Raw genomic sequence first — 20,645 nt, 5'->3', positions numbered from 1 at the left:
AATTGGTTAAACAAAAATGTTTTTAGTAAATCTTTTTTTTTTTTTTTTTGACAAAGTAACACATTTATCTGCTTCAAAAGCAAGATGATATAAAAAGATATTCTATATGGAGGGACCTGTTCTCCCTCTTCTCCCCAACTGGGTTCAGTGCTACGCTGCACCTCTGCCTTGATCCTTTTAGGAAACTATTTTTCCTAATTTTTAAAAAAAATGTATTTCTAATTTTACTCGGGACGAACATATATATTTATTTGTTCTGCCTTTTTGTACACAATAGGCAGCATATTACATAATTATCCTGTGTCCTGCATCTTCAGCTAACAATACAGCGATCTGGGCGATGGCTCCAGCCCCGTGGAGAGGTGCCCAGATTATGTCCCACGTCACCCAAAGGGCTCACCCTCACTAGGATGTAACTGTGCAGAATCATGAGGTTGGTGGCCATCTCAGAGGGAATCTTGATCTTCTGAGATTTAAGTTCTGCATACATGCTGAAGAGAACATCATGTGCATTCCGATAGTTTCCTTGAAAAGAGATCGTAAATGACATTACTGCAAAGGATGAAATCTGAGGACTTTCTGTGGACCACCATTTAACAGGTGGATTTTGTCAAACCGTCCTATTAAATTATTAATAAAGACTGATTTATTTAATTCCATGTTTTCTGGAGCATGCTTCTACTACTTGTTTGGGGAGTAAACCATGGCTTCTGGGGACCCACCTGCAGACTGCTCTTCCCTGGCGATGATGATGGCGGTCCGGGCGGCTTCTCGGTACTGCTGCAGAGCCATGTACAAGCGGAACAGGTACTTGGCATCCTGACATACAAGTCATTAGAGAAACATCACATTCTGCATTAGCTGTGCGGGAAAATACCTAAAATTTTGCATTTTCATTTAGGATCACATTTACTTTCTAGTTAAGTAAAAGTGTCAGTCACTCAGTTGTGCCCAACTCTTTGCAACCCCATGGACTGCAGCCCGCCAGACTCCTTTGTCCATGGGATTTTCCAGGCAAGAATACTGGAGTGGGTTGCCATTCTCTTCTCCAGGGGATCTTCCTGACCCAGGGATCGAACCTGGGTCTTCTGCTCTGCAGGCAGATTCTTTACTGACTGAGCTACCAGGGAAGCCCTTCACTTTCCAATAACTGAGTGTTAAAATTGTTTTTTAAAAACCCAATAAAGAGGGCCTTTCCTGGCAGTCCAGTAGTTAAGACTCCATACTTCCACTGTGAGGGGGCATGGGTTCCATCCCTGGTTGGGAACTGAGATTCTGCATGCTGCACAGTGTGGCCAAAAAAACACAAAAAAAGCTTATGTTAAGAGGCCATTTTTTTAAAAACAACCTTTTTTTTTTTAAAAAGAGTCAACAAATAATTATTTATCAAGTATTTATTCAGAGTTTAATATGTGCCAGGCAGTATTCTAAGTACTTGAGAAATAACAACTCTATTAAATCCTCATACCCTCCCTGGGAGGAAGGTATGATTATGTACGGAAACAAAGTACCTCTCCCAAGCCAGGATCTGAACCAGCGTCAGAGTTTGTGCTCCTACCCCTAGTCCATAGAGTTCTCTCTCAGGTGCTTCAGATGGAAAGGTGTGCTGAGACAATGTACCAACTTCACAAAATTTCAAAAATTTTTACATCTATAAAATTTTTTGAGCCCATTTTCCAGTCCTATTTCAACTCTAAACAATTTCACATACGTGATACTGGTTTGCTGATTATCAGAATAAGTGGATATAAGGTGAGGTGGTTCGGCAAGTTTAAGGACCTGCGCCCTTTGGTGGGTTCTCCGAGCCTCCCTGGGTCTCGGTGTCGTTATATCTATAAAACATAGGAAATGGACTCGGGGATCAGGATGGCCACCTCTCCAGGTATGACTTTCAGCACCTTGTATCCAAATCAGTTACAGTTGACCCCTGAACCGTGATGGGCTTAGGGGTGCTGACCTCCACAGAGCGGAAAACCAGCGTGTAGTTTATAGTCAGCCTTCCGTATCCACAGTTCCTCCACATCCATGGACTCAGCCGGCTTGGGATCATGTAGTACCACAATATTTACTGCTGAAAATAATCTATGTGTAAGCAGACATGCAGTCCATACCCATACTGTTCAGGGGTCAACTGTACTCGAGTTCCTCACACACAGATTGATTCCCTTAAACACCAAAGCAAAAGGGAAAAAAAGGCTCTGGGGCGGCATTCTTGAAGGAGTCAGGATTGAGAGAAGACCAACTTCTGCACAAAATCCAAGAAAGTCACCTATTTTGAAAACATGTTCTTAATGATATCTACTCTATTTTTGGTGAGTTACTTTTATAGTAAATAGTATTACTATAGTAAATAGTATTTTTATTAATTTCCAAAATTTTTGAAATATAAACAAAGTACACTGATTTTGGAGGATTCGTGCTAACTCACGATTTTAATAGTCATTTTTCAAAGTTCTAAGAATAAATAAAACTCTACCATGTTTGAGATAAATGGTGGGTGGTGAGAACTGTTACCCAGAAGGGCGTGGCTTCACAGGGGGTGATGCCAATTTCCAAGAGTGAATGCACACAGTATCTAAAATGCAGGGATCTGTCTAGATGATCTAAGGTTGCATCCAGAGAGAAAAGTTTGTACATCTATGATGCAAAAGCAATAATAGATAAAAACAGTGCATGCATGTGTGCTAAGTAGCTTCAGTTGTGTCTGACTCTTTTATGACCCCATGGCTATAGTCTGCTAGGCTCCAAAACAGGGCAGATAAAAGTAAAAGCATAACTAAGATACTTAAGAATCCCAGTGGAGAAAACACTTTAGTACCTTGGGCATGCCATCACTCTCTCCCATAAGATGGTCTATCAGTTGACTGGTCAGCAGTTCATCTTTGGCCTGACCAACCTGTTTAGGAAAAGAAAGAAACAGTAAGTTCAGCATCTTAAACCTGGGAAGGGAATGGAGAGGAAGGACAAAAAGTCTTCTGCTGAGGAGACAGATTTTAAAAAGTGTGTAAAAACACCTACAGTCAAGTGCCTGAACCATGATGGAAGCTCAGGGCCTCTGTCATCATTCATTTGTGGGTGCATGCTAAGTCGCTTCAGTCGTGTCCGATTCTTTGCGACCCCACGGACTACAGCCTGCCAGGCTTCTCTGTCCAAGGGATTCTCCAGGCAAGAATACTGGAGTGGGTTGCTTGTCCTCTTCCAGGGATCTTCCCAGGGACTGAACCCGCGTCTCTTCTTTCTGCCTACATTAACAGGTAGGTTCTTTACCACTAGCACCACCTGGGAAGCCTCTCATTCATTTGTAAAGTCTCCATGAATAAAAATCCATCCTTAGAAGCTCTAGCTTTTCTAAGTTGCTGTATCAAAATACTGTAGTATTATTTTTACACACAGACAGAATGTACTCTTTGTATGTTTCAATAAACACTTTCTTAGATGAGTGATTATGACATGGAGAAGATGCCATCTTGAGCACAGGAACTGGGCCATTCACAACAACGCACCCCTAAACGCTTACCTCCAGCAGCTCCCTGAAGACAGGATTGCACATGGTTACTGGTAATCTACAGTAGAAATGAAAGTATGGCCAAGGGATCCCAGAAGTGGACGGGCAGCTGGAAGTGTGGGGTGGAGTTCTGGAGAGGACCTGGCCTGGAGATCCAGATTTCAGAGTCTGCTCCATAAAGCTCAGAATTAAATCACTGCTAGGTTGGGCAGTGATGATCAGGAAAATTACTTACCAAATTGGAAAATGGAAATATATTAGTTTTAGTTAGTAGGAATAATTACTGACAAGATCTGGAGGCTTAAGAGTCTATAAAAAAAAAAGGTGTGCCAAGAGCCCAACTGGAGCTCAACCAAGGAGCAGGAAGGAGCCCTGCCCTCCTGTCACAGCAGTGATGTGGTGAGAAAAGTGACTGGAAAAGGAAGGAAACTCATTAGGGACAGAGCGACATGAGGCCTAGCCCACCACAGCTCAGGGCAAGTGTAAGAAGTTCAGAAGCTCTCTGTGCAGCAGAGGGAGACTGAGCACAGAAGGGGTCTTCGTGAGCCTTCGTGGACTGGTGGTGGGGGTGGGGGCATAGGCTCTAGGGCTGCCGCATTTCCACACACTCCACTGTCTGCGGTCCTCACTGCAAGAAAGCTAAGCTCTGACCAATCTGCTGCCTCTGCTCTGCCCACGGCTGTAAGCAAGGATGAAAAGGTACAGCTCATCAACTTTAAGGCTTTCGTGCATAGCTTTGGGTGAATGAACCTGTACGAAGAAATGGTTAAAGCAAAGGGCTTTGGAGTCAGTCTGCCTGAGCTCAAAAGGTCACCTGTGAGATCCAGAGCAGGTCACTCTTGGGACTTTAAAGGAGATAAATATAATACCTAACTCACAGAATTGTAAGGATTAAATATGTTAATACACAAGTAATCAAGTGCCAGATACTGTTGCCAGAGAGAGCAAACAACAAAAATGTGATGCCTAGTTAAGTTTGAATTTTAGAAAGTTGAATGCATCCTAACTAAAACTAGGATAAATGGAAAGGGGAGCCAGGAGAGAAGAGATGTAGCCACTCAGAATCAAAATTAAAAGAAGGATGGAGACAGAGTGCTGAGGATACTTCCACTGAAGGGCAGAGGAGCCAGAGAAGAAGGCTGAGAAGGTCCATCTGAGGGGTAACTGGAGAACCAAGAGAAGCAGTGTTCTAAGGGAGTAAAAAAGTTCAAGAAAGATATGGTGTAAGGGTATAAAATGCTACCATAACACGGAGTAGTGTGCAGGCTGAGAAGAGACGTCTGTATTTAGCAAGAAAGAGATCAGTGGCGACCCTTCAGAGAAGGTTATGATTGGTGAAGGCAAAATCTGACTGCAAAGAGGTAAGCAGGCCCCCAACAAAGCTAACGGATGCCGTACAGTCCCATCTTTCCCATCTGTATTGTGGGTTCACGCTGGTAATGACCCCTAAACTGGGGTCCATTACAGCCCCCCTCCACCAACACGAACACCAAGAAGGTATTTCAGAACCCTGAGGGGAAGAGGGTGTGGGTGGGCAAACTAAGAACATTTTAAAGATGTTCTCAAAGGATTAAGGGCTGTGCCTTCTGGTTGAGAATCAGCAGATACAAACACACAGATTGTGAGAAAATGCATGTCGGGAGTAAAGGTGATTCTTTTTTCAGGGGAGGGTTCTCAAGGTGGAAAGGAGAAGAGGGATGGGAAGGAAACCAACATCACCTACACAGTACTTTCAGAACTGGGGCCAATATGTGTTCATTCCAGGGAATATTAATTGAGTGTCCACAATGTGCTAAACACTACGAACAGATGGGCCTTTGGCCTAGAGCGACTATTAATTTGTTAATAGGAGGTTAACTGTAGCAGTAAGTGAGGTTCGAAGTATTCACAGGATTCTCAGGAGGCTTCGTTTACATCCAGAGGACAGAGCAAGAAAACCTTTGCAGGAAGTGGCATGAGAAGTGGGTCCTGCCTGTTGGGTAGGAGGCAGGGCTGCAGGGAGAGGGTGTCCCAGGTGCGGGTAACAGCAAGAGCAGGCACAAAGGGGTGGGAGCCCTCAACTATTCGGGCAAAAGTGGCCAGCTGGGCTGCAGCCAGCGCACCGACCTACAGGACTGTGATCAGGCAGTCTGGTTGGAAGGAAGACTTGGGTTTTGGTCTTAGCTCTACTCCTCTGTCTTGAGGTTTGCTTTATCATCTTCTGGGACCTTGGTTTCTTTGTCAGTAAATGGAGATTAGGTTGGATCATCTCAAGGGATATCTAAGATTCTTCTTTTTGGAGTCTGCAAGCCAGGAAGAGAGCCCTCAGCAGGAATCAAATAAGCAGGTCCCTTGATCTTAGGCTTCTCAGCCTCCAGGACCGAGTGAGAGATAAATGCCTGTGGTTTAAGCCACTTGGCCTGCGGTATTTTGTTACGGCAGCCTGAACTAAGACTTGGGCCTGCTAATGTGATGCTATAACAAGTACATGGCATTGGGACGTCCCTGTTGGTTCAGTAGCTAAGACTCCAGGCTCTCCATGCAGGGGGCCCAGGCTGGATTCCTGGTCAGGGAACTAGACCCCACAGGCCACAACTGCACCTAAATCCATCAATAAGTATTCTTTTAAAAAAGAGGTCCATGGCATCATCTATGAAGTAGTGAATAAAAAAAAAAATCAAATCTATATCTAATGAAATACCTAGATTAAATACCTAGTTAGTTGGAGGTGCAGGAGGTATTGAGAAACAAATTATACCACAAGGATGCAATCAGCTAAATCTAAATGTCAGGAATTCCTCAGCACAAATGACCCATTTTCTTAACAAATAAGTGACAAGGGGCTAGAGAGAGAGGGGAGAGGGGGAAAAAAGCAGAAGGGAGAAGAAGAAGGGGGAAGGACGAGGAGGAAGAAAAGAGAAAAGGAGCCAGGAGGAGGGAGAAAGGGAGATGGGGGAAGAACAATCTTTTGATAGAAGAGATTTAAGGCCCATGTAAACTAACCGCAATGCAAGGACCTTGTTTGGATATGACGTGAAATAACCATCTGAAAGGCACTCACGCAATACTGGGGAAATTTGAACTCTAACTAGATATTTGATAATATCAAGAAATGATCGTTGGAGAAACTGGAACTTTAATACATTGTTGCTGGGATGGAAAATGGCGTAGCTGCTTTGGGAAACAGTTGGCAGTTCCTCAAAATGTTTAATGTAGACTTAACGTATGGCCTAGCAATTCTACTACTAGGTATATTCCCAAGAGAAATGGAAACGCGTGTCCACAGAAAACCTTGTACACCAATGGTCACAGCAGCATTATTCATAATAGACCCCAAGAGGAAGCAACCCAAACGTGTAACCACTGGGGAATAAAGACAAGGTATACAGCGTTCAGTGAGACATTATTATTCTGCCCTTAAGAGGGATAATGTACCAATATGTGTTACAAATGCTTCTATCTGATGAAAAGATTAGTATCCAGAATATATAATACAATTGTATAAACCAGTAAGAATGAGATGATACCATTAAAAATTAGAAAAAAAAGATCTGAATAGAACTTTTTAAGATAGGACATTCAAATAGCCAACAAACTCAAAAAAATGCTCAATATGATTATTCTTTAGAAAAATGAAATTAAGACCATAATGAGATACCACGACATATCTATCAGCACAGTAGCAATGAAACAGATCAGTGCTGGTGAAGAGAAGGAGCAACTATATTCTTTTACATCGTTGGTAGAGTGAAACTGGTACACCTCGTGTGAAAAACATGTTTGGCAGGACCTACTAGTGCTGACTGCCGCCATGAAAATAAAAGACACGTGCTCCTTGGAAGAAATGCTATGACAAACCTAGACAGTGCATTAAAAAGCAGAGGGATCACTTTGGCGACAAAGGTCTGTATAGTCAAAGCTATGGTTTTTCCATTAGTCACGTACAGCTGTGAGAGTGGGCTATAAAGAAGGATGAGTGCCAAAGAATTTGAACTGTGGTGTTAGAAAAGACTCTTATAAGTCCCTTGGATAGCAAGGAGATCCAACCAGTCCATCCTAAATGAAATCAGCCCTGAGTATTCATTGGAAGGACTGATGCAGAAGCTCCAGTACTCTGGCCACTTGATGCAAAGAGCTGTCTTACCGGAGAAGACCCTGATTCTGGAAAAGATTGAGGGCAGGAGAAGGGGGAGACAGAGGATGAGATGGTTGGACGGCATCACTGACTCAATGGACATGAGTTTGAGCTAACTCCAGGAGATAGTGAAGGACAGGGAGGCCTCGTGTGCTGCAGTCCACGGGGTCACAAAGAATCAGCCACAACTGGGTGACTGAACCACAACTATTGCTGAAGATACATATATATATGTATTCTGTAAGCTAATAATTCTACTCCTGGATACATACCCAATAAAACTGAGTGCTATGTCCACACAAGGATATGAACAGCATTATGGCAACTTAATTCATAATATACGCAAACTGAGACAACCTAAATGTCCATTAATAGAATAGTGGGTAAAGAAGTTCTGATAGTCACACGGTATAATACTACACAGCAATGAGTAGGAATGAACTACTGACGTATGTGATATCACAACTGCCTTTGTAAATTTCAGTTCAGTTCAGTTCAGTCGCTCAGTCGTGTCCGACTCTCCGCGACCCCATGAATCACAGCACGCCAGGCCTCCCTGTCCATTACCAACTCCTGGAGTTCACTCAAACTCATGTCCATCGAGTCGGTGATGCCATCCAGCCATCTCATTCTCTGTCGTCCCCTTCTCCTCCCGCCCCCAACCTTTCCCAGCATCAGAGTCTTTTCCAGTGAGTCACTCGTCGCATGAGGTGGCCAAAGTATTGCACTTTCAGGTTTAGCATCAGTCCCTCCAATGAACATCCAGGATTGATCTCCTTTAAAATGGACTGGTTGGATCTCCTTGCAGTACAAGGGACTCTCAAGAGTCTTCCCCAACACCACAGTTCAAAAGCATCAATTCTTCGGCGATCAGCTTTCTTCACAGTCCAACTCTCACATCCATACATGACCACTGGAAAAACCATAGCCTTGACCAGACGTTTGTAGACTTACTATTGACTAAAAGAAACTGGATACAAAAGAAAACATATGGGCTTCCCTGATGGCTCAGTAGTAAAGAATCTGCCTGCCAATGCAGGAGACACGGGTTTGATCTCCAGTCTGGAAAGATCCCATATGCAGTGGAGCAACTAAGCCCGTGCTCCACAACTATTGAGCCTGTGCTCTTCTAGAGACCAGGAGCGGCAACTGCTGAAGCCTGCATGCCCTAGAGACCGTGTTGTGCAACAAAAGAAGCCACTGCAACGAGAAGCCCACGCACCGCAACTACAGAGCAGCTCCCACTCATTACAACTAGCCAAAAGTCTATGCAGCACTGAAGACACAGAGCAGCCAAAAAAAAAAAAGATTTCATGTATGATTTTATTTACATGAAATTCATAAACATGTAAAACTAATCTATAGGAACGGAAGTCTGAATTGTGGTTACCCTTGTTGGAAGGTAAGGATGTCCCTGGTAGCTCAGATGGTAAAGAATCTGTCTACAATGTGGGAGACTCGGGTCTGGGTCTGGATCCCTGGCTCTGGAAGATCCCATGGAGAAGGGAATGGCAACCCACTCCAGTGTTCTTGCCTGGAGAATCCCACAGACAGAGGAGCCTGGTGGGCTCCATGGGGTCACAAAGAGTCGGACACGACGGATCAACTAACATTTCTTTTCTTTCTTGTTGGGGAGCACTGATTGGGAGGCAGCATGAGTGGGCCTTCTGTTCAGCTTGAGCTAGGTGGGGGTTACACAGTGTACATATTTGAAAAAACTAACTGAATTGTATATTTAAGATTTGTGCATTTTACTGGATGATGCAAACTACATCTAAAAGAAAACCCAAATGTTTTTATCTTTCAGAGCTAATTTTTGTATTCACAAATGAAAAGGTATTTGTGATTTTTGTGATATTTGTGATTTTCTTTAAAATAATACAGGGAAAGAGGGTAGGGGTAGGAATAAAATATGATGGGCCACGTATTAGCTGCTGAAATGAGATGATGGGTACCTGGGAATTTGTTATACTGTTAGGTCTACTTTCGTAAATGTTTGGAAATTTCTTCAGAAAGTTTTTAAAAAGTTAGCATTCTTGAAAATTTCATTACAGAGCTTACTTACAGTTTCAATGGCCATTTCTATTGCTGCATTATCTTCTGAGCTTGGACATTTCAGGAAGTGTTTAAGTGCCTGAAAGGAGAATTGTATAACAATTAAAAAATTTCAGACTGCTTTCACAACAGGAAACACAAAGCTTTCACACACACAGAGGAATCGCAGTTTGTGAAAGTATCTTCATCTCAACCAGGAGCTTGCACCGTGTTGGGTCATAGAACACATACTTAAAAGGCTGAGTGTAGTTTAAAAAGTAGAAGGATGCAGTCTGAAGAATCTAGTTCTGATTTTGAATGAAATAAGGATGAAAAATGTGCCCTCTTTAGATAGGAAGATGCAATTATTTTCACTGATTCATTCAACAAATCATTTACTGACAATCTGCTGCTCTGAATATAAAGCTGTGCTAGATGCTAAGGAAAATACCAGTTAAGGGTATTCTGCAGCTTGTCTTTTTGTATCATGTACAGTTTCATTGTGGGGAATCTATGTGATGTGATGATAATACAAAGAGCCAATTTTTTTTTAAGTTTTTTTTTTTTTTTTTTGATGTGGACCACTTCTAAAGTCTTCACTGAATTTGTTACAATATTGTTTCTGTTTCTCTCCCCCTCCCAACCATGTTTTGGATCTTAGCTTCCTGATCAGGGATCCAATCCACACCCTCTGCAATGGAAGGTGAAATCTTAACCACTGGATCACCAGGGAAATCCCCAAAACCAATTATTTTGAACCACGGTTGTCTAATTCCTAAACACCATACCACCACAACTATGATGACATTTATGGCTGTAAAGGCTTCAGAGACAAATGGGCAGTATTTTCTTTCCAATTTATTTATACACAGTGTGTCCCTGTTGGTTATCTGTTTAAAATTTTTAAACACAGCAGCGTGTGCAAGTCAGTACAGTGTTGCCAGTCAGTTTTATGGCTGGTGTGAGGAAGAAAAGATGTTCTTGAAGGTATCACAGAGGAAAAGGACTTGAAGATGAACAGGTCTGTGGTAGGTGGGGAAGAGGGCAGAAAGGAGCCCAGTGAGAACACGGATGGGAAAGGCTAGTGGGACAGTAGGACTCTTGCCTGGAAAAAGCTAGATGCCACTCTGCGAGGTTCAGGCTGGTTGATCAACTGTGGAAAACCCAGAGAAGGAATTTAGACTCAAGAACTAAAGGGCCAGAACAGCAAACTGGTGGCCTGAAGGCCAAATTCACACACAGACATGTTTCTTTGGTCAGAGAGATGTTAATACAAAAATATCCGGGCCTGTATGTTAACACTGACCCAGACTTATGTTTATGAAAAATCCTATGATCTGAAACTAGTAGGCCCAAACTCCTGAATGGCAACACATTTTTGAGGGTGAGTAGCAGCCATATCCCTCATAGGAGGTGCCATCCAACAGTCCCTGCCCTTCACTCACTGAATGCAAGCCTTACTCCACAGCTTCACTTGTTTACATCCCTTGCTTAAACACCGTAACTCTGCTTTAGGGGCTCTTGGGCAGTCAAAGTCAGTACCATCTGGGGAACAAAATGAAGCATGATTTATCAAGAGAGAAGGTAAAAACAAGGAAAACAGGAAACGATCCAAAGTGAGGTGACCCGGGTCTGGATTATGTGGATGGTGCTAAGAACAAAAAAGACAGCTGAGAGAGGTTATGAAGGCAGCTGTGAAAGAGCTGACTGGGTGTGGGGGAGAGTGGAGATTTCAAGGTTGACTTTCAGATTTCAAATCTGGGTGTCTAGGAGCATAATATATTTTAACACATTTCCCTTATCATTCCTGTGGAGTCCAAAGTATGTTTTCTTCGCAAATACTCACTCGTGAATACTGGCCACACAGCAAGAAGAATTTTCCAGCCTGAAAATGTCTTTTTTCTCCTTCAAAATATAAGGCTATGCTCTGATAGTCCTCATTACTGGTATCTTCAGAACCTACAAAAGAAATCAGAAATTCATTGAGTAAAATATCTGAGCATAACCTGTTTACTTCTTATTGATAATTCAAAAACAAGATCTAAAAACAGGTGACCTAAAAAGAGGCAATTAAAATCCCTTAACAGCAAGTATTATTATCAGTGTCTTTTTCATCACAAAACACATTCACCATAATAACCTCACAGATCAACTGTTCTACCTTCTTTTCTCTCTAAACAGCAATAAGGAGAGGAAGCTATGAGGCTTTGTGAGAAACTAGGTTATGGTTTGACATTACCCTTAGGGACTTTTCTCTCTCTCTAAAAGTTTCAATCTCATTTCCTAAAACAACAGGACCAACCCAGGATTTCCCTAGGGTTTCCAAACAATTGGGAGCCAAGTTAACCATAATGCACATGCAACCCATCTCCTTTCTCCGTTTCTCCGATGCCTGGTTTAAACAATAGTCTGTGTGTATTTGTCAGACAGGGAAGATGATACTCAAGTGGATAACAGATGCTATTAAAGATAATTACTGTTTTTCCTTTTTTACTGTTGTTCTTTTAGTTTGAGACTTAAACATATTAAGCACAGAAGACCCCAAAGCTGCTGGAGTTCCAATTCATTGTTTACATTCATTTTACATTTACTCACGGGAGCTGGAGGTCCAATAGGGCACCAGAGTATGAACAGCCCTGTATCTCTAGACCAAGGCAGATTTAGAGTTTATAAAAGAAGAGAGTAAAGATGAAGGAAAGTGTGTGTTATGTTTGGGGACTGGAGGGCCTGTGTATTTGTATGTGTGTATCAGATAAGCCACATAAGCAATGATGACTTGTAATTTTAGGACAGAAATGTCATCAGCCATGTTAAACATTAATAATTATAATGTGACTTTTATCTGTACTTTTTTTCTTTAACTCTTTATATTTCCAATTATCTGAATGACTTCCGAAGATATTACAAGATGCTTTTACCTATTATTTCCTTTAAAGACTGAAACAAAAATTTTCTTATGAATCCCACCATCATTTCTTACGGTCATTTTCTGAATTTTAAAACATGAACTAACAAAAGGACAAGTATTATAATTCCACTTATATAAGGTATCATGAATAGTCAAATTCATAGAGACTGAGAGTAGAACAGTGTTACCAGGCTGGGAGGTGACGGGAATGGGAGCCATTGTTTAATGGGTGGAGTTTAGGATGGCGAAAAGTTCTGGAGACAGATGTGCTGATGGTTGTACATCAATCTGAATGTACTTCACGCAACCAAACGTGCACTTAAAAATTATTAAAATGGTAAATTTATGTTTTGTATATTGTACCACATTAAAAAAAAGAGAAAAATCACACCACAAATAATGTTATATATGGCCCATGAAGTGAAAAATCTGAAAGTTTATTTCAGTAAGTTCTAAGAATAATTACAAACAGGGGAAGAAAACCTATAAGCTGGTATTCTCAGAATATAAAATTTTCTTTCGGACTTTCAAAATCTTTAAAAACCACATCCTATATTCTTAATTTACAACTCAATTTTTAAATTTTATGAACACAGTTACTTTTTCAAAAGTCATTCTGCATTTCCTATTACTTTCGTTTTGGAACCTTCCTTTACCACTGGTTGATCAGTAGGAGAATCTGGGAAATCTGGCCTCCCATGGAAGTCACCTGAAACACCTTAATTTTTCAAAGTGGTCTTATGACTCCATCTCACCTTGAAGGTGACAGCAGGAATCGTGAAACCTAACAAGTAACATATAGTTGTATGTGTCTGTGTACAAATGGAGTGGTGTGTGTGCCTGTGTACAAGTGGTGTGTGTGCATGCGCTTGTGGATGTAGCCCATATGATTATTAGACCAGACAAAATCTTTAAGAGAGATTGGGGAAAACAATGATATTTACCAATAATGTCTGCATAGATTTCCATTTTGTTGTGTTGTTGTGCCAGTGTGAAAGCTTCATTATTACATTTGGATATAACAAGAAACTGGATGGCAGACCCGTAGTCACCGAGCTGTAGAAAAAATCTAAAGCAAAGAGTACTTTAATTAGCTTGACTCATTTAAAAGAAGTCTGTCATTCACAAAATAAAATCTTTTTCAGCCAGAGAAACCATTCCGAAGTAAAAACATATTGGGTAAACTGTAGTTCTATACCATATGTTTATATTTGGTAAACATACTCTTGTATGTTGACCATAACAAACAGCTTTGAATTTAAACACTTAGATATAATTTTGAAAAGAAAGAATAAATATTCCATTTGAAATGATTTTTTGACAAGGGGAAGTGGGGGCTCTCTTTAAAGGCTAGTTTTTGAAAGTCCAAAAGCAACACATTGCTTTACCTGGCTACCATCTTGGCTCCATCCAGGGACTGGGTCTCTCTGACAATACTGACAGCCTTTTCTGGATTGTTGAGGTGGTCCAGGTAGATGCGGATCACACTGTTCCACTGTTTTGCATTCTCATAAGCCACAACAGCTTCTTTGTATCTATAAGAGATACTTAGTTCAAACAAACTTTCTCAACCCTGTCACATTTGGGAGAAAAATGTCAATAAATGTTTGGGATATTGTTTTTTTTTATTAATTGATGGTGGTTGCTCACTTTTCTTGTACTTCTTTGTTTTTTAGCAGAAAGAATGCCATGAACCATTTCATTAAAATATGCTGCTTTTAGAGGTTTGATAAACTAACAGTAAAATACCATAATGAACTGTGTTTTCTAATCTGAATCATATATATACAATTTTTTATATTTTACTCTTTTGTTAAAGTGGAAAGATTATAACAGTAATACAGGCTTATTTTAGCAAACGGAAAATAGGAATTTTTCACAATTATAGATACAACTTAACAGTAATCTATAAAATCATTGTGTATTGACCTCTAGATGGAGCTCAAGACTTCTGTTCAGTCTCCATGAGCTCTCTAGCTCTGCCCATTTTAACAAGACATTTAGTATGTATCTCTTTCTTAAGGTTACTTTTCTAAAAGTAGAAGGAAGTAACCTTTAAAAATCTCTTAATACATATTGCTAAATAACCTTCTAAAGACTTTAGAAATTTACAGTCCTATTAGTCATGCATAACAAGTGCTTTTTGACAATATGGTTATAAGTTTAAAATAAATCTTTTCCCAATATAAGTTAAAATGATATGCTGTTGCTTTAATTTAATTACCATTAGTGAGATGGAACTTTTTCGTATTTGTATAAAATATAATTTCATAACTGTATTTCCTCCTCTGGCACTCCTTCTTGTCTTAGCTTATTTCCTCCCAGTGCATTTGAGTTTCTTATATTAAGTTCCAGAAAATCTTTATCTACTTAAGGTACCAACAATCCATTGTTATACCGTAATACTGTTTTTCAGCTTAAACAGAGCAGCCATGAAATTCATGTTTCTTCACTTTTCTTTGCCTCTGTAAGTTATCCTCCTTAATAAAACGACTATTGCCTAACTTCATTTTCATGCCATAATTATATCAAAATTTCAACTTCTAGTATTTAACCTTCAAGTAAAAATGAGATTGTAGTCCACAAATAAATACATAAAGGACTGGATGAACTATATAAAGTATGGGGAAAACTTAATAGCCTGGCACTTCAAGCCAGGTGAGGGTAAAGATGTTTTCTGTTTTTGCCTTTCTTAGAAGGTTGCAGATATCAACAATTACTTTATAAAACATTTTTAGATTTGTGTAAAATTGAGACAAAATTTTTAATTTAAAATTGAGACAAAATTTAAAATTGCCCAAACCTTCCATCTGCTTCTTTAGCTTTGGCATACTGCAAGTGAATCTTTGGAGAAGAAACATGAGGCAGAAGCTCACCAACTTTCGCCCTAGAAACGTAGGTTTAGGAGAATAATGTCAGCACTACATTTGCTCCAAAAGTAGCTTCCTACTATCAGATGTTAATTTTTAGGATTCAAGAAACAGTTATCATGATCTTGAAAAAATCTTGGCCCCTACAGTTAAAAGATTTAATTGCTTTTTCTTGGGCCCCCAACCCAGCCAGCCTACCCTCTGTGGGAAAATGAAGGCTAGTTCATTGACTCTTTGTGAATAATAGGGCTTTTTTATTCTAGTAATTCATCTGATCAGGTTGTTTCCCCTTATTAAACCAAGAAAATGTGCTGTTCTTTGGAAAAAGAACTATTAAGATGAACTAATCTATAAAGAAAAACAGGCGATGGAAGGAAGGCCCAGACAGAGGCAATAGCTGCACGGTTGGGAGGAGAAGCAAGAAAACCAGAGGGGAGGGCATCTGCACACATTCCTTTCCACACCTGCTCAGAACACACTTTACAGCAGATCCTTACCAGTTCTTACAGCGGATGTAAACGGATGCTGCTTTGTCATAGTAGAGACCTTTTTCATATAGTTGAGCTGCTTCTGAAAATTGCTAAAATAGTATGAGATTATCAAAACACTAGTTTTATTGTGTATGAGACCTCATAAATATTTATTCACAGGAAACTCTACCTTCATATTCTCCAGGATGGCTCCACAGTCTCTTTTAAGGACCCTGCTGGGGTGCTTGAGGGCTTGGTTAACCCCTCGGCGGATGTCTCCCATTCTTATGGACATCTGGGCCACGCCAGCCAGGCACACCTCATCATGTTCCTGAAATCAGAAGGCAAATAACTAACAAATCACACCCTAGCTTAAAATGATGTATTTTATTTTTATTTCTTTCTTAAAAGCTTCTTATTTTGTATTGGGATATAGCCAATTAACAATGGTGTGATACTTTCAGGTGAACAGCAAAGAGACTCAGCCAGACATAAACGTGTATCCATTCTCCCCCAAATTTCCCTCCCATCCAGGCTGCCACACAACACTGAGCAGAGTTCCACACGCTATGCAGTAGACTCTTGCTGGTTATCCATTTTAAGTATAGCAGTGTGTACGTGTCTGTCCCAAACTCCCTAACTATCCTGTCCCCCAGTCTTTCCCCTGGCAACCATAAGTTCAATCTCTGTGAGTCTCTGTATTCTAAGTAAGTTCATTTGTAAAAATGATGTATTTTAGTCAAACAATTTAAATCTAAAATGAGCCTAAAGGTTATGGTTTACTTTCAATAGTCTTTGCTAGAAAATCTCAAGATTCTGAAATAATACTGAATTAAAAAAAAATCATCTGTTACAAAAGTCATATTCTTTTCTTTAGAAGTTTAGACCTTTCTGCTCAAGGCCAAATTTTTACTTCACCTTTGTCATAATACCTTGCATATCTTTGTAAGTCTTCTTGGTATAAAATTTAATGTGAGAGGAAATATACTGGTTACATAGCTATGCTACGAATAAAATTAAGAGAAAAAACATTTATCAAATTAAAGATTTCTCTACTAGGCATGATGAAACATAAAACCTTTACTTGTGACAGAGGATCTGAGTTTTATATTTTATTTAATTTTAAATAACTTGAACGGCCCCATGTGGCTAGTGGGGACTGTATTTAATGACACAGTTAACAATGAACTAAAATAGATGCAGCCAAACAAAGAAACTGTCAAAACTCCAAGAGATAAATAAGCAAAGGATATAATTAGGCAATTCATATTAATTTAAAAAACACAGAATTGGCCAATAAATAAATAAAACACGCTTGGCTTCACTAATAATCAAACACACAAAATATAAAATTAAATACCCTTTTTTTTAATGCTGATCAAATTGTAGTGACTGGTAGTGTAGAAAATATGGGGGAAATGAACACTTTCATACATAGCTGGATGAATTACCACAAGTTCTTTTGGAGAGCAATCTAGCATTTTAAAGAACTGAAAGCACACATTTTATGACACAGAAATCCCACTTGTAAGAATATCACCTGCAGAAATACTGTCTTAAGTAGCCAAGACACATATATTAATACTAGGCAGAATATTTACCACAGTGTATTTGATAGAAACAAAACCCCAAATAACTATAATTATAGTTATTTGAATTTAACAAGGGAGTGGATGAAAAAAACCATGATACATCCAAACAATGAAAGTTTAGAAGCTCTTAAAAAATTAAAACGTTCATATGTATTGACTTGAAAAGACCATAAGGCTGTGCTTCTTTCACAGAACAGATTCTCAGTTGATCTTTGCTGAGAGAATGGAAGTGAATGATTTCACTTTTAGTAAAAATCCCTATTGTATATATATTTATATGCTTAGAAGAGATTCTGGATGGAAATATATAAGATCATGACCAGCAGTCATCATTAAGGAGTGTGTTTGGAGGAGAGAATGTTGAACTCTCACTTTGTAAGGTTAACAGATTTTGGTGATTTTTCAAATTGACTATAATGACATTGTTATCACTTTTGTAATAAAAAGCTAGATATAAAAGAGAAAATAAAAAGATTTTCAATCTTGACATCACCTAACAAAAACATAAATTTTTATTGCAAAATTTAGCTTCCTGAGTTAAATTCTGGGATGGTCTGAGAAAAAGAGAATGGACTGGAACTGTGGGTAAAGTATATGCTTACCAGGTTAATCATAAAAGATACAGCATGAGTAATAAAACGGCAGAAAAACCTTTATAGACTGGGAATTCACTTTCAAAGCGGTTATCGAAACATTTTAAGAATGAAACGAAAAGTCTTACGAAAATCATAGCTAGCCTGTAAGTGGAAAGGGATACAAATTTTACTCCCAACCTCAATAAAAAGCTCATATTTAGGGTGCAATGGAAAACAAAGCTTTTTCAGACAGATAAAAATATTGTCAATGTCAGTTTTTAAGAGTTCAAAGTGTTTTAAAATGATTTAACTATGTCCTTGCAAAGTTGTTAATAAACTGAAAAAAATAAAAAAAAAGGCTCATCTGTTTCATACCAAATAAATACAATGCAAATAAGATTATTTTCTTACAGGAAACTAACAACAAACTCGAAGATAACTATGCATATCTTATCTTTATTCAAGGTTACCTTATTATCACCTGTTATTCCTCTCTCATAATGAGCCAAAGCATTTACATAATCACCTCTGAAAAGGAAAAAGAGTGAATTTTAATACATATTTAAGTATCTTGTTTACATATACAGGATTTAAAAGATAATCTGTCACTGAGTTGCTTAAGCACATGAAAGATGTGATACACAATGTTTATGCATGCATTCTTTGAAGTGCAGGCCATTATTTTGCTACTTTAAAAATAAGTATTAAGCTAGATTATGCTAAGAGTGTAAGGTACTAACTTTGTAGTATGCTAGGCATTTTGGGGAGCTACATTAACATTTTTGGGTCACTTTTGTTAAATTATCTCCTTTGGGGTTCTAAGGGACTTCCCTAGTAACTCAGTTGGTAAAAAATCTGCCTGCAATGCAGGAGACCCGGGTTTGATCCCTGGGTAGGGATGATCCCCTGGAGAAGGGAATGGCAACCCACTCCAGTACTCCTGCCTGGAGAATTTCATGGACAGAGGATGTGGTGGGCTACAGTCCATGGGATTGCAAAGAGTTGGACACAACTGTGCGTCAAACTTTCCTTTCCTCCTTTCCTTTGGGGTTCTAATGACAATCATGAGACCATAAAAAGCAATGTTCCCCCCACCTCAGCAAATACCCAGTATTTATAAGTGCAATATGTATTGTGAGAATCTGTGTAGAAATTAAGGAAAATACTGGGGATGACAATATTAAGGGCCCTGATTCTTATTCTGATAAAAAGTATCGTGTTGTTTGTTTAGTCACTAAGACGTGTTGGACTCTGCAACCCCATGGACTGTAGCCTGCCAGGTTCCTCTGTCCATGGGATTTTCCAGGCAGGAATACTGAAGTGGGTTGCCATTCTCTTCTCCAGGGGATTTTCCCGACCCAGGGATCGAACTCTTGTTTCCTGTCCCCTGCATTGGCAGGCAGATTCTTTACCACTGAGACAGCAGGGAATATAAATAATACCACTCCCTCTTCCCATGATGGATGCTAATTGGATCTGCATATCTAGAAGTCATATTTATTACCTCAATTCATTCTTACTGCTTGGAACAGAATGGATCAGTAATTGCTTAGTAGCCATCTGGAAATACACTGTCCTTTAAGAAACTATCTCTTCCAGAATAAATTAATCAACTCTGAAAAATCAGCTTACACCAGTCAACCTCCCTCAGCTTCACTCATTTTCTTCATCTGTCGGTTATTACAAGGAATTTGTTGGACAGCCCAGAGTTTCACAGTCAGCAGTGTTCCTACATGGGAATTTCTAATGCTGCCGTGCTATGCTTAGTCATGTCCGACTCTTTGCAACGCTATGGACTGTAACCCACCAGGCTCTTCTGTCTAAGGGGATTCTCCAGGCAAGAATACTGGAGTGAGTTGCCATGTCCTCCTCCAGGGGATCTTCCCAACCCAGTGATTGAACCTAGGTCTCCCGCACTGTAGGCGGATTCTTTACCATCTGAGCCACCAGGGAAGCCCCAAACACTGAAGTGGTTAGTCTATCCCTTCTCCAGGAGTACTTCCCGATCCAGGAATCAACCCGGGGTCTCCTGCATTGCAGGTGGATTCTTTACCAGCTGAGCTACCCAGGAAGCCCAGATTTTTCCCATATTTGGACCCAATTACATCAACACAGATAGAGATGGCTCCTGATGGTTCCTCCTTCAGGAACCTGAGGTTTTCCTTGAGCAAGTCCAATTAAGAGATGCTAAACTGAGACTTGGGAACTCACTTTATTTTTATGGTATTTTAGTTCTTGTACTTTATTTAATTATTCTGGAACTCTCATGTGGCTCTAGCTCATGATTCCAATGTCAGACTGGAGAGCTAATCCTTCCCACAGATGTCAGATGGGTCCTTCTTTGATCTAATCAATGTAGGGGGCGTAGAATGAAACAGACTGTTGGAACTGAGCACAGGTCCAGGGCCTTAGAATCAAAATCAGCAGCTGGTGGGACTCCTCTGGTGGTCCAGTGGCTAAGACATCACACTCTCAATGCAGGGGTCCTGGGTTCAATCCCTCCCTGGTCAGGAAACTAGATCCCACATGCCACAACTAAGACCTGGTGCAGCCAAATAAATAAATATTTTTAAAAAA

The 20,645-nt window shown here is 39.9% G+C and overlaps 1 protein-coding gene across 4 annotated transcripts in view; it reads right to left on the bottom strand.

The window, feature by feature from the left end:
* The window catches only part of WDR19 (WD repeat domain 19), an 89,681-nt gene that overhangs the window by 27,602 nt on the left and 41,434 nt on the right, over nt 1-20,645 (bottom strand). For 3 of the 4 annotated variants that reach the window (XR_008687100.2, XM_055435014.2, XM_055435013.2), the window contains exons 21-31: nt 18,539-18,596; nt 16,092-16,232; nt 15,929-16,011; nt 15,365-15,448; nt 13,950-14,096; nt 13,506-13,630; nt 11,500-11,612; nt 9,685-9,753; nt 2,819-2,896; nt 723-819; nt 401-525 (exon numbers count right to left, since the gene is read on the bottom strand). Coding sequence is in view for 3 of the 4 variants with exons in the window: in XM_055435014.2 (XP_055290989.2) it covers nt 401-525; nt 723-819; nt 2,819-2,896; nt 9,685-9,753; nt 11,500-11,612; nt 13,506-13,630; nt 13,950-14,096; nt 15,365-15,448; nt 15,929-16,011; nt 16,092-16,232; nt 18,539-18,596 (1,120 nt within the window). In the remaining variant the exon portion in view is untranslated. Of the gene's footprint in view, nt 1-400; nt 526-722; nt 820-1,957; nt 2,069-2,818; nt 2,897-9,684; nt 9,754-11,499; nt 11,613-13,505; nt 13,631-13,949; nt 14,097-15,364; nt 15,449-15,928; nt 16,012-16,091; nt 16,233-18,538; nt 18,597-20,645 lie in introns of those variants that run through there. The other variant, XM_088836286.1, reaches the window with a different exon arrangement.

This window comes from Moschus berezovskii, chromosome 5, assembly GCF_049115385.1.
Source record: "Moschus berezovskii isolate FMDL1 chromosome 5, NW_MosBer_1.0, whole genome shotgun sequence".
NCBI classification, from domain to species: domain Eukaryota; kingdom Metazoa; phylum Chordata; class Mammalia; order Artiodactyla; family Moschidae; genus Moschus; species Moschus berezovskii.
This window is presented reverse-complemented; position numbering and strand designations above follow the sequence as displayed.